The sequence below is a fragment of the Macrobrachium rosenbergii genome, chromosome 50 (genome assembly GCF_040412425.1).
Source record: "Macrobrachium rosenbergii isolate ZJJX-2024 chromosome 50, ASM4041242v1, whole genome shotgun sequence".
NCBI lineage: Eukaryota > Metazoa > Arthropoda > Malacostraca > Decapoda > Palaemonidae > Macrobrachium > Macrobrachium rosenbergii.
In genome coordinates, this window is record NC_089790.1 from 14,928,714 (window position 1) to 14,948,286 (window position 19,573).

General features: G+C 37.0%; 2 protein-coding genes across 7 annotated transcripts in view; one reads left to right on the plus strand and one right to left on the minus strand.

The window, feature by feature from the left end:
* sgg (shaggy) overlaps positions 1–11,346 on the plus strand; it is a 46,356-nt gene extending 35,010 nt beyond the window's left edge. For 3 of the 5 annotated variants that reach the window (XM_067093928.1, XM_067093929.1, XM_067093930.1), the window contains exons 5-9: positions 2,598–2,835; positions 3,382–3,575; positions 4,298–4,357; positions 8,067–8,253; positions 8,428–8,716. In XM_067093928.1, the coding sequence (XP_066950029.1) occupies positions 2,598–2,835; positions 3,382–3,575; positions 4,298–4,357; positions 8,067–8,253; positions 8,428–8,573 (825 nt within the window). In that variant the 3' untranslated portion in view covers positions 8,574–8,716. Of the gene's footprint in view, positions 1–2,597; positions 2,836–3,381; positions 3,576–4,297; positions 4,358–8,066; positions 8,254–8,427 lie in introns of all 5 variants that reach the window. The other 2 variants (XM_067093931.1, XM_067093932.1) reach the window with 2 other exon arrangements.
* Positions 11,347–14,885: 3,539 nt separating this feature from the next.
* stc (nuclear transcription factor, X-box binding stc) overlaps positions 14,886–19,573 on the minus strand; it is a 29,343-nt gene continuing 24,655 nt past the window's right edge. For both annotated transcript variants that reach the window (XM_067093926.1, XM_067093927.1), the window contains exons 12-13: positions 18,966–19,118; positions 14,886–16,576 (exon numbers count right to left, since the gene is read on the minus strand). In XM_067093926.1, the coding sequence (XP_066950027.1) occupies positions 16,475–16,576; positions 18,966–19,118 (255 nt within the window). In that variant the 3' untranslated portion in view covers positions 14,886–16,474. The remainder of the gene's footprint in view (positions 16,577–18,965; positions 19,119–19,573) is intronic.

Sequence of the window (19,573 nt, forward strand, 5' to 3'; positions counted from 1 at the left end):
ATTGAAATATATGACAGCACAAAAAAAATTTTTCATATATAATTTTATACAAATCGCGCTGTGAGCAAAACGGTTAAAGCTAACAGTTTATTTTTTTTCTTTGTATTGTACACTAAATTGCGATGATTTTGGTATATAACAAATTGTAAAACGATCAAAGCAACACAGAGAAAATATTATCACAAAATGATGCATGAATTAAAGTAGCAGCTGGACGTAAAAAAATGTTTTTTCAAAAATTCACCATAAATCGAAATATTGTGCTAGAGACTTCCCGTTTGTTGAAAAATGAAGCTAATTGATTGAATATTACTAGACTGTAAGTGTTTTAGCTTACAATTGCAGTTTTCGACCATTTCTGCGGAGTTAAAGTTGACCGAAAGTTGAATTTTTTCTATTTATCGTGATTTATATGAAAATATTTCAAAACTGATAAAAGCTACAACCATGAGTTATTTTCTGTTGTATTGTACATGAAATTGCGCACATTTTCATATATAAAAGTTTATGTAACAACTAATGTAAAATGGTGCAAACATTACGACAACGTGTTTAAAGAATTTCGAGATGTTCGGCCGAGTTACCAATGGACGTAAGGAAAATGTTTTTTCAGAAATTCACCATAAATTGAAATATTGTGCTAGAGATTTCCAGTTTATTGCAAAATGAAGGTAAATGATTGAATATTACTAGAATGTAAGAGTTTTAGCTTACAATTGCGTTTTTCGACCATTTCGGTTGAGTTAAAGTTGACAGAAGGTTGAAATTTTGGCAGTTATCGTGATTTATGTGAAAATATTTCAAAATTGATAAAAGCTACAACCATGAGCTATTTTCTGTTGTATTCTACATGAAATTGCGCATATTTTCATATATAAAAGTTTATGTAACGACTAATGTAAAACGATGCAAACATTACGACAACGTGACGAAAGAATTTCCGAGATGTTCTGCGAGTTACCCAGCGCATGAGCGTAAGGAAAAAGTTTTTTTCAGAAATTCACCATAAATCGAAATATTTGTGCTTAGAGACTTCCAGTTTGTTGCAAAATGAAAGTACATGATTGAATATTACTAGAAAGTAAGAGTTTTAGCTTATAATTGCGTTTTTACCATTTTGGTGAGTTAAATTTGACCGAAGGTTGAAATTTTGGCAGTTATCGTGATGTATATGAAAATATTTCAAAACTGATAAAAGCTACAACCATGAGTTATTTTCTGTTGTATTCTACATGAAATTGCGCACATTTCCATATATAAAACTTTGACTAATATAAAAGAATTTCGTGACGAAAGAATTTGGCGCGGGACGTAAGGAAAAAGTTTTTTTCAAAAATTCACCATAAATCGAAATATTGTGCTAGAGACTTCCAATTTGTTGCAAAATGAATGTAAATGATTGAATATTACTAGAATGTAAGAGTTTTAGCTTACAATTGCGTTTTTTGACCATTTCGGTCGAGTCAAAGTTGACCGAAGGTTGAAATTTTGGCAGTTATCGTGGTTTATATGAAAATATTTCCAAACTGATAAAAGCTACAACCATGGGTTGTATTTTGCTGTATTTTACATGAAATTGCGCACATTTTCATATATAAAACTTTATGTAACGGCTCATATAAAACAGTGCAAAAATTACGACAAAATGACGAAAGAATTTCTGAAATTTTCGGCTGAGTTACCGCGCGGGTGTAAGGAAAAAGTTTTTTTCAAAAATTCACCATAAATCGAAATATTGTGCTAGAGACTTCCAATTTGTTGCAAAATGAAGGAACATGATTGAATATTCCTAGAATGTAAGAGTTTTAGCTTACAATTGCGTTTTCGACCATTTCGGTCGAGTCAAATTTGACCGAAGGTTGAAATTTTTTGTAGTCGACACGATGCGTCCACTTGGCACCCAACAGACAATTTTAGTGACGTATGATACGTCCAGTAGGCGTTTAAGGGTCAGTGGATATAACAATTATATCAATGATAGATGCCTACTGTTACTGGAAAATTTGAACGAACATCCACATTTATGTGTAGAGTTGATCTTTGTTTTGAAGGGTACAAATCACCATTACACCAGAAGCTTATGTGCATTACAGCCACTTAGCAAATTGCCTGAGATTGAGAGAGATTTTGAGAAAGTTAAAAAAAAATTGAATAGGGCAGAATTTTGTACAAATTTAGGTTAAAACACCACTCATCCATATTTAATTGGTAGTCATAGTTACTTGCCAAAAGAACAAAAGGCTCCAGTTTAGATGATGATCTCAATATTTGTCGAGCAGGCATAAGGGACAGCCATTACAAGACTGTTAATTCATAAAGTACTGCTGTTTAAATATTTTTATCGTACTTAGAAAATTGTTACAATTTAGTTTTGCTTCTATTTCTAATAATCTTGAATCAGTTGGCTGAAGAGGACTATAGTTCAAACTGTCTGAAGCTATCATTGTATTGTTGACTTTCGTTCAAAATACAGTATGCACTCAAACATAAGAGTTGGTATTAATTTATTATTATGATTGTATGAAGGAAAATTTTGTTTTAAAGACAGACTTTTGCTCTTGTGCATTTGAAAAGTAAAATCATTTTTCCTTTTTCAGTTGTATATGTACCAGTTGTTCCGGAGCCTAGCCTACATACACTCTTTGGGGGTATGTCATAGAGACATTAAGCCCCAGAACCTTCTTTTAGACCCAGAGACAGGCGTTCTCAAGCTCTGTGATTTTGGGAGTGCCAAACATTTGGTGCGAGGGGAGCCCAATGTATCATACATATGCTCCCGTTATTACAGGGCTCCAGAACTCATATTTGGGGCCACTGATTACACGACTAATATAGGTGAGTCAAAAACATTTCAGATCTGTGGAGGCAGTGATAGGCATTACCTGAGATCTACCTGTAGAACTGTGTTGCTAGTTTTGGATAAGGAAATTTCCTTGTAGTTTCTTTCAACACAAATTGGGTCTTGTTTTGAGTGTTCTGTAGTAGATAGTACTGTCTGATAACAAGAAAACGTTAATCCATGAAAAGTCATTCACCACTTTTCCCCAGAATGTAAGTCATTTAGAAGTTGCTCCAGTTTAATAATTGAACTTTATACTTTTTATGACATTTTTCTTAGTACTGTTCAATTTTTTTTCCTGTACAGTCAAGCTTAACTTGCTACAGTATTTGTTTTGTAATGCGATTAAAATAAACTGAATGTACATCAGTAAAAAATTTGAGAAAAGTTTATGGAAGGGCCTTTATGTTGATGTCTATTGCTATAAATTTGTTGTATAATTGTGGTGGTATCTACACATACTGTACTTGGCTTTTTACTTCATATATTTTAATTTTAAGTTGAAGCTTGTTAGTAACATGAGTGAATAATCCCCTTAACAGATGTATGGAGTGCCGGCTGCGTCTTAGCAGAACTGTTATTAGGGCAACCCATCTTCCCAGGGGATTCAGGAGTGGATCAGTTAGTAGAAATAATTAAAGTCCTCGGCACGCCGACCCGCGAGCAGATTAGAGAGATGAATCCAAACTATACCGAGTTCAAGTTCCCTCAGATCAAATCACATCCTTGGCAGAAGGTAAGGAAAGAAAAGAGTTTGCTCTTCCACAGCCATTATGGAAATGGTGATATGAGGTGGCTCATTTCCTATACATTGTCTCTGTCGTTCTGTATTGTTTATTGATGGTCTCTCTCTCTCTCTCTCTCTCTCTCTCTCTCTCTCTCTCTCTCTCTCTCTCTCTCTCTCTCTCTCTCTCTCTAGTTTAGAACATACCAGGTTAATCAAGGTACAGAATGCTTTGTTGTTTATGTCTACTCAGCAGTTTGTTGCATCACGTTTACACATTTAGCCAGGGAAGTACTTGCCTATATCTGAAGTATTGCCAGGTTCAGGTTTTTGAAGACTAAGGAATGTCAGGTATATGTGATGATTTTACCTTCTCTCTCACACCTTTCTAATTTTTTCTTCCGTGCTTATTCCAGTACGCTTCATGCATCCAGCATTCTGAAGCACAGCTCATAGATTTGAATGATTACCGGCACAGTTTTTATCTCTGCTAATCCATAGGTTTTTCACTAATGCAAAAGTTCGGTTGTGATGGCTTTTGAATCTAGATACTGTAACTGAAATACTTGATTCTTCTGTTCTGAAATAAAGTACTCCTGCCACAGGATGCTGTCTCCTTGTATATATCCATTGCTAATTGCCTCTCTCTACATACTGTGAGTAAGTAACCTGCCATTTGGGAACTAGGTTAGCGGGGCCATGTGCTAACTGTTGGCGGTGATGTTATTTTACAGGCATTGATGTCACGCATGGCTGATTCAACCAGCAATGATAAAAAACATCAGAAGATTAGAGTAAGTAAGTGCTGGGCGTGTCAGCTTTTGGTATGCTGGATGCATTTAGACCCTCTTCGTTGACACCTAATTCTTTTAATTTGTTCCTTTTTTTTTTTCTTTGTGACCATCTAAAATCATCTAAAATCCTTTTAGTTTTTCATGTCAGAGCATTACTCTAGTCGTGCTGGCTCTCATGGTATGTGAGTTTAGGTTGTGAAAATCCTTCTATTGGACTTTGTGTCGCTTGCCTTTTCTTTTTTTGTGAAATGTCATGTTTCCTTTCATGCCGAGTTCTGTGTATTTAGTTATGTTAACAAGTGGTCATATGGTTATATTGTATGATGGGCAGTTCAATAACATAGGTGACATTGCAGTTGAGCTTTTAAAAGCCGTACGAGTCCAATGTTACTTGATATATTTAGTTAGAATGTCTATGCAATAGGCCAGCATTTTTAAAGTCAGTTGAAATTATTCCAGTTCTGGGATGTTTAATCTTTTCTAATACTTTACTATTCAATAAATGCATTTCTTATTACCTTTACAGAATGTTATCAACATTCACTAACCTTATGATTTCAAGGGACCTGCTTCAGTTATTTTATCCTTTGTCAATTTTTTTTCCTTATTTTCACTTTAAACAAGATTTAGTACAAATTGATGTTATGTTGTTTGAAGCTAATTATGTGGAAATGTTTTAGCATAGGAGCATTTAACATTTCATGTGAGTCACCATAAGTCTTATTCAAGAACTTCTTATGGTGTGTTTTCCAGAGTTATTGTTCCTTTTGTTTAATATTTTGGTTCAGTTCTTACTCATAATTTGTAGCTTTTAATGAAATCTTATTTTTTACTTCAGTTCTTGAGATAACCAAGTGTACATGTCATATTTAACATAAAGTTGTGTTATATCTACCTGGTGAAGTAGTGACGGAAAACATTTTAGGTGCAGAAATTGGCAAGTGTTGGTGAGTGGACAATGAAGTATGCTCTATTTACAGTGCTTAGAATTGAAAGTTTATATTCAGTTTTGGTGAATAATCAGCAGTGAATTGTGTACAGTATTGGGAGTAGGAAGGTATACTGTGTTTTGAGAATTTTGATGTGAAGGTTGAATACAAAATTGAGAGAAAATTGGAATTGAAATGAAATTACGATGATATCAGTTGACATTTTTCTAAGTTAAAGTATTTAGCTTAACTTGAGATCTCTCTCTGCATGTTGTTCTTAAGTACCCATGAATCCTCTGGCCAGACTTTGAGGTTTCTCACTTAGTTTTCTCTCTTTTTTTTCTCTTCCAAATTTTTGCTTATTCTTTCATGATCTTGACTTCAACTAGGTCTGTCTTACCGGATTATATCCCATTTGAGAATATTCCAGAAAAGAAAACTAATCAATATGTAGTGTTTTTAAGTTGCTGGATCCCTCAAGAGATTTGTTTTAAGAAAGTAAGCATGAATTAAAAATGACGTCTCAGTTATTACGAAGATGTAAATTTTTTTGAGGATGTGTAGAACCAAAAACAGATTCCGGTTTTGACTGTGGCATGAGGAATCAACAGGGCAAAATGACAAAATTGGTAAAAAATGTTCCTGTTGTTTCTAAATCTGAGCCTTGCTGAAGAAAAACTCAAGGGAAAGAGGCCAGTAAATCTTAATAGACGAAAGGTTTTGTTTCCTAACATTCCTCAGGTGACTGAAGAAAAATGCTAGCACCGGAACAAAAGCTTTTAGCGGAGGAGTATCCCATTCATTACACCCAGCAAGAATCGCACAAGCTTTTCCCTGTAAAGGGGACTGGCAGAGAATCTGTACGGGGAGTGATGGCTGCTACTGCAATTCTAAAAAGCTGCTCTCTGAGAGAGTGTGGAATCCTTGTACGTATAAATGAAATGAGAATCAATAAAAAATGCTACAATTAATGTTTTGGGATTAGCTATTCTTAAGATTACTGAAAGCAATTCAGAGGATCATGCAGGTGTCCAAGTGGAGGGACCACTCCAAAGGAAAGATACGGTGGGCCTTGCATTGAGTGTCCACAAACCTTGGAAGGAACCATGGCACTATGGCAGTAACCTTCTGTTCTGAAGTGAGGATATATAGAAAGGCAGAAGGTACAGAGAAACTGACCTTGTTAAAACATACAGTGACAGGGAGGCTGCCTTCCAACGTAAAATTGGTGGGAATGCATGCAGAATCGATTTTAAGGAACCAGATGGTTAATCAACACATGCCATGACTTGTCCTGTATGGTATCATGAGACAGGTTATGGTATCCCTCGAGGATTGACCAACTCTGTGACCTTGTTTATGTGCATTCCGAGGTACAACATTGCTAAAAACTGTTCTGTTTTTGAACCAAGCATGTCCATGTGATAAAGGATGCAGTCAGGAAAAACTTGGTTGGAAACTAACTGAAAATTTGCTATGAATTGGTGCTGAATGTAGCAGATTGTCTTTTACACATTGGTAGCAATCAAGGGCTGTACACAATGGTGAAGATGATTTATTTTATTTAGTCTTATTTTCAAGTGATTTAATATCAGTGAGCATAACCATTTACAGTACTGATTTGCCTCTGTTAGGTGACCTTTTGATTTTCATATATTGAAATTAGTTTTTCATGGTGTACTTATTTATAAAATCATCAAATCAAGGTTTATCATGAGAGATTTTGTTCCCTGATTTTGGCTGGGATGCTGGGGTAAATTGTAGATATATTTTGTAGTAACACAAAATCATTATTAAGGTTTAATCTCCAAGCTTTTTTGTACCATAATAGGCACACTGTTCATACTATTAATTCCTAAATGCACAAAAAAATTCTTTCTGAATATTCTCTGTTGAAACAATCTTACCTTTCTAAGTTATTCAACAGAAGAGATATATTGAAGAAATGAAGTGGGAAAATAAAATAGGCACAAAATATGGAATGGCAGATTTTTAATACAGAGGAAAGTTGTGTGTCGGTGTTTCAAGAGGGAATATTCAGAAAGAATTTGTAACTATTTAAGAATTAAATATTGAGTCATGTGAATCACAAGGTAAGTTTTGCAAGGAAGACAGTGGGGAGGTTATCCAGAGATGTTAAGTTGGAATTTGCGTGTGGATTGAGCTATTTCAGTTGTAGTTAAATCTTGAAAATAAAAGATGAAAGTCAGCAGAATGTATGAGCACATATATGTGGGACTGTTGAAATGTCTTCACTGAAAAGCTTGGAGTGTGAGGCATATATTTACAATAAAGAGATGATGAAGATGAGTGTGGATGAAGCAGTAAATCACTGCATTTTGAAGTGTTTGGTTATACCCGTAATGTGGGAGAGGTTGGTCAAGTTGTTGGAGGATGGAGAGGGAGACTTTGAAGAAAATGGCCTTCATATCCAGATGATGTGATACTTTAAGTTGAAAGGTGAAGGGTCTTACAAGTAGAGTTGGGATGACGTACTCTAGGCATGGCCTCTTTGCAAGTTTATGAAGTTTGAGTAAAAATGGAATTTTTAATTATCATAAATTCAGCAGAAGAGATGATAAAAAACATAAAATGTACTTTCGATTAACTCTTCGGAGTGTAATTAAAAAAAAAATGCTTTTTTCTTCTGCCATTCCTCAGAAATGCCAGTCCCCTGTTGTTGAAGGTTTTTCATATGTACTCAGATTTAATATAATTCAGGTTTGTGTGCTCACAGTTTAAGTCTGTTTTGCTGACATCAATTCTATCTTATTTTTAAGGTGTTCCGCCAGCGCACACCTGAGGATGCCATCAACCTGGTTTCACGATTGTTAGAATATACACCATGTGCGCGTATCACGCCACTTCAGGCATGCGCACACAAGTTTTTCGATGAACTCAGGGATCCAAATACAAGACTACCAAACAACAGAGAATTACCACCTCTCTTCAACTTCACAGATCAAGGCAAGTACTGAAGTTTTGTGTGTGGTTACTTGTTGTTTGGGCGTGTTGACCTATACAGTACAGTAATTGGAAAAATATGTTTTATATATAAAAATTTTTGATATACAAAAATTTTTGAGCACATTAAAATAGTCTTACTAAAGTAATTACTAATTACAATTTTCTCCTTTGCAGAAGTCAAGATCCAACCAGAGTTGAATAGTAAATTGATTCCTCCACATTATCGAGGTGAGCCGGCCAATAGCACCAGTGGTGGTGGTGGATCTTCCACTGTGGATTCATCGGAGGGTGCTGCAGCAGCTGCTGTAAATGATAATTAGGATGGAAGATATTGTGTCATCATCCAAGCCAGCCTTCCCAGCAGACTGCCTCCTTTTGCCCCCATGGTGCCTTGCTATCCACCATACCCTACTCCTGTCTTCTTCCCCACTGTGTACAGAGCTCCAGTTTGGGGATAAGGCCTTGCCATGGGGGCTCTGGAGGCCATCATTTCTTGGGCCAATAGGCTGTACCTCAAGCTGTTTTCAGACTTTTATCATGTGGCTCCCATGATATGTAAAGTGTACATATATTGAAAATTATTAGTTAATGACTACCCTGGCTTGAGGCACCCAGCAGTCATACCATTTGCTTGTTATTGCATACTTTGTGGCAGTGTAGCCAGCCCAGGTGCCCTTGACCTGATGGCAAGAACTTGGTGCCAATGGTCAGCCCACAGGTGCCCAGTCCACTGCATGTGTGGTAGCAACCGTTTGGGCTACAGGAGCGAGCTAGAGAGACCCGTTGCTCAGCAGTGGAGCCAGCCTCTGGGACATTATTGTTTGTCTGGGACTATCATAGTTAGGTCCATCATCAAATGTCTGCACCAAGTTTCGTAGGCCACTGTTGCATGGGAGTCTGTATGCTGTGACGAGGTGTATAGTTTGACCAACAGCAATGTGCTCCCTCTTGGTATTCTGCTGCCTCCCTCCCACCTCCCCCCCCACCCCTGCTGTCCCCTTGCCTTCTCACCTGCAGCAGCTAGTTCACCCAAAGCCAGTGCTAGTGATGAGTTGTGAGTTGTTGGTGTGTCACACTGAGTTAGTGCCAATGTTACTTGTAGTGTCACCTCCGTTGACCCACCCTGGGGTCATATTGTTCCTGCTCCTCTGCCAGGGACACCTGCTTCCTTTGTAGAGCAATCAGTGTCCCTGGAATTGCAAAAAATATATAATATAATTATTATAATAATATAAAAGTAAAGGAATTGTCATTTAATAACAAGGCCAGCCTGAACTTCACTGGCCCATAGACAGCACATACCACCACCACCACCAGACTATCCCATCACCAGTAGAAGGCAAGGTTAGTTTACTTACTTGTCACCCTATTTTGTGATCTCTAGCCATGTTGGTTTAGATAATTTAATTCTTTGACCATCATGGTGAGGATCACTTAGGCCTTGGCAGGATAGACTAGGACTGGACGACTTGCTTGCGCTGCTTGCATGGAAGTTATCACGAAAAGGGTTTTTGCACAGCGCTCTGAACAAGCTGACGAACTTCTGGGAATAGCAAGCAGTCTTATTCTGCTTGACCTGCATTTTAATGTTGGAATTACTCTTATGTATATAGTGTTCATTTTCACTTTTGCCATCACGAGTACAAGGTTCTCCATGTGGTTGCAGCAGACAACTAGGGCTAATGGCCATCATATGTAATTTATCACAAAGTACTTGGGCAGACTTCTGTTCAATGAATCTGTGATCTACTGTACTGTTTTGATCATTGAAGAGGTGTCAGGTGTATCATAGTGATTGTCTCATTTTTCTTTTTTCTTTGTAATTAACCCCTTATTGTGTAAGTGAAGTGAAGTAAGATACGCTAACTCCTTAAAACTCACCATTCGGGTGGTTTTTGTCCCAACACCAACCAGAGAAGTTTTACACCAGTGCATGTAATTGTTCCTGACATTAGTGAAATAGAAACAACAAAGCAACAATGGTGATCAACTTTGGGAGGTCAGTTCTGCTTTGAGTATAGTTATCATTTTGTGTTGTATGTTAAAATATTCACTGTCCAAGGCTTTTATGATTTTGACTGAATTGCTCACAAAACAAATCCTCGAAAATAGATGAATGTTTGAGTTTAGTTGCTGTGGTCATTTTAAGTTATTTTTGACAGCATGCATTGCATCATAGTTTTATAAATATAACCAGAACTCTCTATTTGGAACTGCTGTTTTAAGGATTGCGAGGCAGTTTAATTCACTGAATTTGATGGAAGCATCATTTTGAGCTTTAAATCTTTCTTTGAATCATTCCTGTATAAGGCAAGTAGGAAATATAGCCTTGTTTTTAATCAAATCAAAAATTCTAGACCCTATATAAAAATCCAAAAAAATATATATATATCTTTCTCCATGTCAGGGCTGCCCATGAACTACTGACAATTCATTAGTTATTGAACTGCTACAAATAGTAGGATATATCCTATTTTCATCTACATCTGTAAAAGTCAAGCTTTATTACCGTACTACTCATTATTTTGCGATTCAAATTCTTAGGGACTAGGCCAAGTGAAGCAGGACCTGTCAGATATTGTAATTATATATATATGATATATATATATATAGAAAATCATCAACAGGCATGAAATGTTATCTGTTCAAAGCATTACAGTCCAATTGGCAACGTTGAGTGTTGACAATTTTACAACGGGACTTTTCCTTCTAGCATTGTATTCCATTTTATTCTGCAAGGAAGTAACCTTCATAAAAGTCCCTGCTTAAGACCGTTACACACTGAACAAGTCCGAATACAAATATGCAGTGCTGGGCGTTTGTGGGTATTGCTGCAAGAAAATCATCTTTAATTTGTGGCTTTGTTCACTCAATAGAATGAAACACAATTTGTGCAGAAAAAATTATATATATATAGACTGCAACATGTAGTTATATAGGTAGACACTTTTGCGGGAGGGGACACGTGAAGATCAGGTGTGCGTGTGTGTGTGCGCGTGTGCTTGTGTTCGTTTGTGCAACGGGTTGTCAAAAAAAAAAAAAGAAGGCAGGTGACAAATGTAAATGATGTTTTACTCTATTGGGTGTCAAAAATATATTCTGGTAATGTATGAAAATCCTTTTCTTTCTTTTAATTGAGTATTAGTTTAATTTAATATTGTTTCATATGTATAAAGATGAAAATTGATGCTATGGGGTTAAGTGTAAAATAGAATAACTTCTGTACAGTAGAGCCATAAAAATGGAAGGAGTACTGGAAATGGAGTTGATGGAAGAAGAGATGGTTTCAAATGCAGTGGAGAGATCTGACAACCCAGGCACTACATTGTTACCACTTGACAGATGTGTTTGGCCACAAATTACACAATAAACAAAAAGAGGGAAAAAGTATATATATATATACATAACCATGGAATACTTCTCATTTATATCATCACCAAACAAAGCACTTGAATAGAGCGAAAGCTGAACTAGAGTGCTCGATTATCTGTCAATGGTGCGACATGGCCGCGACACTGCTCCGAGGACGTGTGCTCTTTTAAACTACACAAGCATCAAGTGAACTTTCCACTGGAAAAAAAAATGCTCAAGTCTGTGCAGTCTGTAATTCCTTTAAAGTACCCTCTCAAAGTCAAGAAGAAATGATGCATTGCTCAAGTTTCTCTTTATTGTATATTAATTGTGTTTGGGGATTGAATTTGGGGATGACATTATTTTTTGCTACTGTACTCGGAATAAGAGAATCATTCTGAACTCGAAAGTATCTATGATGATGATGATGATGTTGCCATTCTTGTTCAAAGCCACTGATCTGTTCTGGATGTGAATATTTCATTTATGTATAAGAAGCTAAAATTGTTTTAGTGTAAAATAGATACCTGTACTCTTTTTGATTGTCATGAAAGAATGCTAAGTAAGAAGTCGATGATGATGTTATGAGGGCGGTACTGCTCTGCATGTATGCCATACAGCCCTTAGGAGGAACTTGGGGATTGAAAAAAAAAAAAGGTTTGGAAATTTTTTTTTGTAATTGGAGCAGTGTCGTGGTTGAAAAGGGAGACCTATCGTGAGTCCACCACACCTTAGCCAATATTTGTAATTACCCTAATGTAAAAAATGTACTCTAATGCTTAAAGTGTGCTTTGAAATTAATGTAGATGCAACTGTTCTTGTTCTTATGTTTTTCTTAATGGATGTACTTTTAAATGACATGTAGTACATGTACTAAGTTTATAGTATAATTGTTTTAATAAAGAGCAGTTGTATTACTGTCTAGTGAGAAATTTTCTGTTCCTTACATTTGCATATTCATGAATATATGGTAAGTATTGATGCCTATGTTGTATGGCAAACATTTTTTTTTTTTGTCATGGTATTCTGTTTGTACCAGTAATATTATGAAGTGTTCTAGATTAAATATGACTTCAATACCTTTAATATTCCCCCCAACATAATTATTCTAAATAAATCTGAGGACAATTTCATAATGTATTCTTAGGACACTAATGAACAGTTGAGATTGTGTGTTAATTTGTGATTATACTCTGTTACAGGGTTCTTTCAATGCTGCCTAAAACTTCCAGCTTCTAAATTTTGCAGAATAACCTGTTAACTGTTGTGAAATTAACTATGCCTGATTTTCAGGCCAACAAAGCAAGTGTTGGAAGTAATCAGGGATATTAGACTTGTAAGAAACCACCTGTACATGTAGGTGAGTTTTGATTCTGTAAGTGAAGTTTGCACAGCTGTATAAGTAGATGCAGGTGTTACGTTTACTAATCAGCTCGAGTACAGTATATAGATGTTGGTATGGGCGCACTCAGTATGTGGTCAATGGGTTTTTATGAAAATTTTTGAGTGCTTTTCTCTTGTTTCACAAGTCTGTTGATGTTGCCTTTTCATGTAGGACAAGGCTTTTCCAAGAGAGCTAAGAATGTTAGCTCATTGGCATGAAACCCATTGATCATTATTATCCTTTTTCAGTATAAAATGGACCCATTTACACTGACTAAAAGTTCCACTACACATGCCCAGCTGACAATCCAACTTCTTTCATTATATACTTTCGTGTTCTAAAATTTGTCCACTCTTGTGTATTTTTAATCTTTGGATATGTTTGGGGTTTGGTGACATTTTACGCTTTTGTTCAGCGGTTGTTGAACTTGGTAACAAGGTTGTTAACTGGCTGGTATGTCATGATTCACTTTTTCTTCGGTCATTGTGAAGAGGAGACGTGCTTGCCTCATTGTCTTCCCATTATTTGGTTGCTGAAATTTGGTAAGTAGCTTGCTATATTTTCTTCTGGTTGTTGTGTATGGATGCTCCAGCCTTTTCAGCTAGTGTAAAGGAAGGGGATCCTCCCTCTGAAGTAGTACTTCCAGTGGCAGATGATCTTTCGGTTGGTACTACTTTGACTTCATTGGTTGTGGCCTTGACCTTCCCTTCGGTGCTGAAGATTGGCGCTAAGCTTCCTTCAGTGTTGTTCCCCTCATTTACTACCCCTCTTCCACCACAGAGGAAGGAGAAGTCTAAGGGGTCGCACATGAATTCCTTACGCATGCTTTTCTTTCTAGGAGGAGAGTGGAGGCTTGCAGCCACGGGCACAGTATCGCTGTGCCCCTTGATGGGCTAGGTGCTGCTGCACCTACCAGCCTAAATGAGGGGTCTTCTTCAGCACTGTCCAACTATGAGTTCTTGGGATCACACCTGGACGAATCTTGGTCTTGGGATTAGGTGTGGGTGGTTGGTCAGAACAACCCCTCCCAATGCCTCTAAGAGACAAGATGGTGCTTGGCCCACTTGGCTCATGCTTGTCCACATCCATGGCATCTCTGCAGACTGTCTCATGGCTTGACCTGTTTGAAGATTTTTACAGAATTTGCTCTGACAGGTATCTTGACTTAGAACAGGAGGTTGATCATGTTTGTAGGTGTACCTTGTTCCGAGTGGGTTCTCCCAAGAGTAGCCTCTTGCTGAGGAACAGCTTAGTGTTGAGCTCGTCACTACTCTCTGAAGAGTAGTTGGAGTGGCAGTTGAGTAGAGGAGATCCAATTTTTGAAATTCTCTCAGCTGTGTGGTGTCCTTCATAACGAGTTTGCATTCGAAGACAACCGCCACTTAACCTTCAGTTGCAGCGAATCCTTCAATGTCTGGGGTTATGAAGAAGCCTGGCCCAGTATTCTTCCTTGTAAAAGAAGGGAGGGGGTCTCTGAGGGTAGCAATTCCCTTCCTCTGCTGCCATGGGTAGGGGGGTTGCCTGTCTCGCCATTAGGGTTAGTGGGAGGAGCAGTAAGAGGAACTCTAGATGGGATCAGTCCTTCTGGACGGATACAGGATTCCATTCAAGGGCCATTGTCCTTCCCTCTCACAAGCACTGATGCTGTTTCGACTATATCCTCAGGAATTGCACTAGCCTGGCTCTGTCAGTGGAAGTGGAAATGATGAAGGAGAAAGGCATCATGGAAGGTGTAGAGAGCTACAAAGTTACCATAGCTGATTTTATATCAAAATGTGTTGATTTTCAACTTTAAAATTACAATCTGATTGCAGTCACCTGTAACTAATTATAACAACATAATTTTTCCAATGAATGGAAAATGCAAGAATAAATGCATAAATTAAAAAAGGCTGCATTAAAAAATCAATACTTTATTTTCACCGTGAAAAACGATCTTCAAAATCCAATGAGACATACTTCTCTGAATAAGAGGAAAATAGTACACACGAAGCACAAAAATCAAAAACTTAAACAAGAGATATACCTAACATACTATTATAGTTTTACCAGGATTATTATAAGCAATACAAAACCCAAAATAAAAAGGCTGACAAAAATGACACATAACCCCAACTCAGGCTTTACATCTGATCAGCAAATTATTTTGTTGAATACTGAGTTTTTAGTTTTTTGAGAAGTAAAATTTGTTGAATACTGAGTTTTTAGTTTTTTGAGAAGTAAAGGAAGTCGATAATATGAACGTCCCCAAAACTGTAAAGGAAGTCGATAATATGAATGTCCCCAAAACTATTTCTAAAATTAATACCATATAGGCATATGATATTCACTTCATAACGATCATGGATGGGTAAAAATATTATTTTGCATTTATATGCAAATGTAAGGTAAGCTACAATATGGATACAACTTGAAACAAGTTTTACAGGTACAGTATTACTCTTGCACCTTGCAGCAAAAAAAGTGAGTTACAAAATATGACTACTCTGTAATATATTTTTCTCCATTGCAAAATTACACAATCTCGCAAAATTACACAATCTCATATATATGAAGACAGCATAGATGTTAAGATATTGGAAAAAGTATGACAACATGACACAAACAGTAATGTAATGGCTAGGAAACTCATTTAGCTCAGAAAACTTAGGAACCATTAAAGTCCTAATCAATCCTCATCAAGAAACATCAGTTCTTTGTTTCCATTACTGTAAAGGCCTACAGGCTATGTAAGCTAACATCAATAACCCCCTGTATTTCACTTTTTTGAGTGAGCTGCCTGTCTTGAAGAAGCCTAATCTTTGATTAAAGTCAAATTTCCCATATGAGCTACTTGTCCCAAATTAGGATAATACCTCTAAAGTTTGTTCTTCAAGCCCACAGAACAAAGTTCAAAGGTCTGAATGTAACCTAGCCAAAACTTTTCCAGATATGCTTCTTTGATGAACAACAATGTGAGAAAGGCATCAATTTCTGCTTCAGCGACCAAATAAAAAAAAAATTGGGTAAAGTAAGTTCAAACTGTGGATATCAATACCTAAATTTCCTCTTACTCTATAAGCAAAATATTAAACTTGATACTATGTATAACATTCTTACAATATACAAAGAGCTGTCATTTACCATATCTAAACATTTAGATAAAAGTTAAAAGCAAGTTCCCATTTAACAAGAGTATCATAACTTAAATGCATTCTCCATTCAGTGCACTGTACGTCTTAGGAAAACAAAATCACAAAGTGCTTATTTTATACTTCTGGTACTTGATATTAAAAAATAATATGTCAACCTGGACAAAATACAATACCTTTCTTTGTTAACTTCAACAATATATTTATAAATAATAATGATACACTTCCCGTTCACTCCTAATCAAAATACCGTACAAGCTAAACTACCATAAGTAATGTAGCAAAATTCAATGCCAGTTTCATCAAGAATTCTGCAATTATCACAATGCTAAAGGTGGTCCTGGATACATCAGGGCTAAGATGTAACCCCCTTCCGAGACCAAACTGGGCCAGGAACTTTTTTCTGGCCTTGTTCTCTCTGTAGCTGTGTCAGTACACTTATGGGAGGCAGGTAACACTGAAAAGCAAACAATTATTAATGTATTTTTACAGCTCTAAAGTTAAAAGTTAAAGTCTGCTATGAGCAAGGTGATCAAAAGCACTGGTCCAATCTACTATCATAAGGTCATACAAATACACAAAAGCTATAAAAACAAGCTTTTGTTTTTTCAATAGTGCATTTCAAGAATATTTCCTTTGAAAGCAAATGTCAACTTGAATTCTGTGTGACCTAAATAAAATACAGTATGATACATTCCCTGCAATCTGAGTTGACCCCTAAATTCTGACTGGCTGTTATGACAAAAATTTTAGATTCCAAAACCAGTATATTCTCCATATAAAACTATAATCTAAAAGTCAAATAGTTTACAATAAAAAATAAATTTTCATACTAACCCATATACCATAAATTGCCTTATTTCCTGTTGCACAAACTTGTCCTGATCACTACAAGACAAGCAGTATTCATCATAAATTTCCGGAATCACATTTAAAATGGGAAGACAGAGGCAGGCAAAACAATCAAGAGGCCATATGGAGAGGAAATAAGACAGTGCAACCTGAAGTCTGCTCTCCAGGAATGGTCCAGTCATATTCAAAAAGTTTGTATTGCTCTACTGCAGGACGAGCTCCCATAAAAGTACATGCAGGACGAGTTCCCATAAAAGTACATTTTAAATGTATCTACTTCAGGACTGGGAGCTTCAAGTAATGAAATGGGTAGTAATTTAAAAAAATGGTGTAAAGGAACAGTGCTCGCCAGCCCCATGAGGTGTAAATCATAAAGAGGAATGATCACCTCATTCCCACTTGAAAACAAATAGCCCACTGCAACACTTAATCCCCATGAAGATCGAGGGTTTGCACCTTTCCCCAGGGCTGTGAAAATCACTAGCTCTGTATCATGGCCAGTTCCTGTTGCAGTACAGGGCTGTGGTGGGGTTGGAAAACCTGGATGATGATTACCTAGGTATATTAAAGTAGAAATGAGAACTGAAAGCAACTAGGTTACCTCCAAGGCACCAAATTGAACTTAAAGGCTGATGATAAGACGTAATAGAAACCTTTTAGACTTTGATCCTCACCCATGATCGATACTCCTGTGAAACATCGTCATACACTTGATAAATAATGTGATGCCAGAAAGGAATATATTTTCAAAATTGGAACTTACCCAAAGGCCCAAGTCTTGGCCCTGAAATCCTGAGCAACTGAAGACCAATGACTGGAATGGGAGACATCACCGTATAAGGAATAGAATTCTTGAGTGTGAGGTTTGAAGGGTAGTTCATAAGGATATCTGGTTAGGCTGTGTAATAACAGTAAAATCCCAACTTGGGAGCTTAACTCGAGACCTAGGAATAAACAGGTCAGAGTGACAAAACAGACTGAATGTTCTAGCCACTGGCCAAATCCAAACTATGTTGGAAGAACACTTCAGAGGAAGCAGATTTGTAATCTTTAATCACCGTCAGCAACACCTTAATGGACATGAACACAAAAAAGTTGGGTTACACTGGAAAAAATTTTGAGTGGAGTAGTGTTTATTTCCTCAAGCAATGTATCTCACCCACTTTCCACGGTCTACGGAAGTGGTAGAGGGCTTGCAAGTGGTGGCAATAGCTGCTGCTGCTACAACCTCTGAAAGACATCTTGCTTGCAAAGCCAGATAACCTCCAAGTGTGAAAATGCAGGGATTCTAGATGAGTGTAAAGCCAATGAAAATGAAGCTGTCTCCAAGTGGAGCGAACTTTGGTAGTGTTCACAACCATATCTGAGAAATTTGTAAACCATTTCTACTGGACCCAGTGTCATTCAGGGGGCATAATCTATGGCCAATACCTTCTGGACTTTCTCCGTGACATGGAATTAAAAACATTGTTGGATAAAAGTTCCATAAAAAAAATGAGCATGAAAGCACCAAAACAGTAAAGTAACAACCATAACAAATATGATGGATAGGTATAGGCAGTCCCCGGTTAACAAATGCCGCTAACTGAAAATCGGAGATAATAGTACTGATAAACCGCTTAACAACACTGTTAACCGGATATCGGCGTCGCTAACCGAGCTTGGCGCTGATAAACTGTTGATCGATGCCAACAAACCACTTACGGACACCGATAAACCGCTTACCGGTGCCAAAAATCCAGTCAACAGCGTTACTAGACAAGCGCCATAAAACCGGATCGCCATTAACCGATGCCGCTGGTAAGCAGGGACTGCTTGTAGTGTATTTAAAACTTTGGCCTACAATCCTAGTACATGTAAAACTTCACAGATTACAGTTTTGCTTCTGTTATGTATTTTTAAAATCTTGACATCCATTAATTACAAATCCTCAGCTGAAGCATGAAACCTAAGTAAATTTACAGCCAAAGAATGAAGTAGTGTACAGTACTTACCGTTCCTTTAACTGCTGTAGCAACAACATTTTTCTTAGGTTCTTCGTCGTATGCTTGGCTCTGGCAGCCAAAATGCTCGCAGTACTCATGAATGAATCGACGTTTGTCTCTGTTCATTGGAGCAAAGGAATGACTGCGGCTTTTCTGCTTTGACTGAAAAAACCCTTCGAATTATATGACGATACAAAATATATGGCATCTGTATTAACACTGTATATTCATACCTTTTTCCTCCATGAGTTACTTAACATTAGGAACACTTAACATGCAAATTAATTGCATTACTCTACTGTATTTTGAAAAAAAAAAAAAAAAAAAAAAAAAAAAATCCTTTAGAAAATTTCCTTTTTATGATAAAATAAAGTTTTATATATACTTACCAAGCAATTACATAGCTACTAGCTTTCTACACAGTAGTCTAACAAAATTCTAATTTTTGCAGTGGCGCTACCATCGTTTGTGTAGGTGACAGGGTCCTGCCCAATTTCAGAACTAATAGGTATAACTCAGCAGAGCTTCAATTCGTTTGATGCCCAATTTACAATGAGGGGACGAGGGCGGGCTCAGGTTATGTAATTGTTTGGTAAGTATATATAAAACTTTATCAT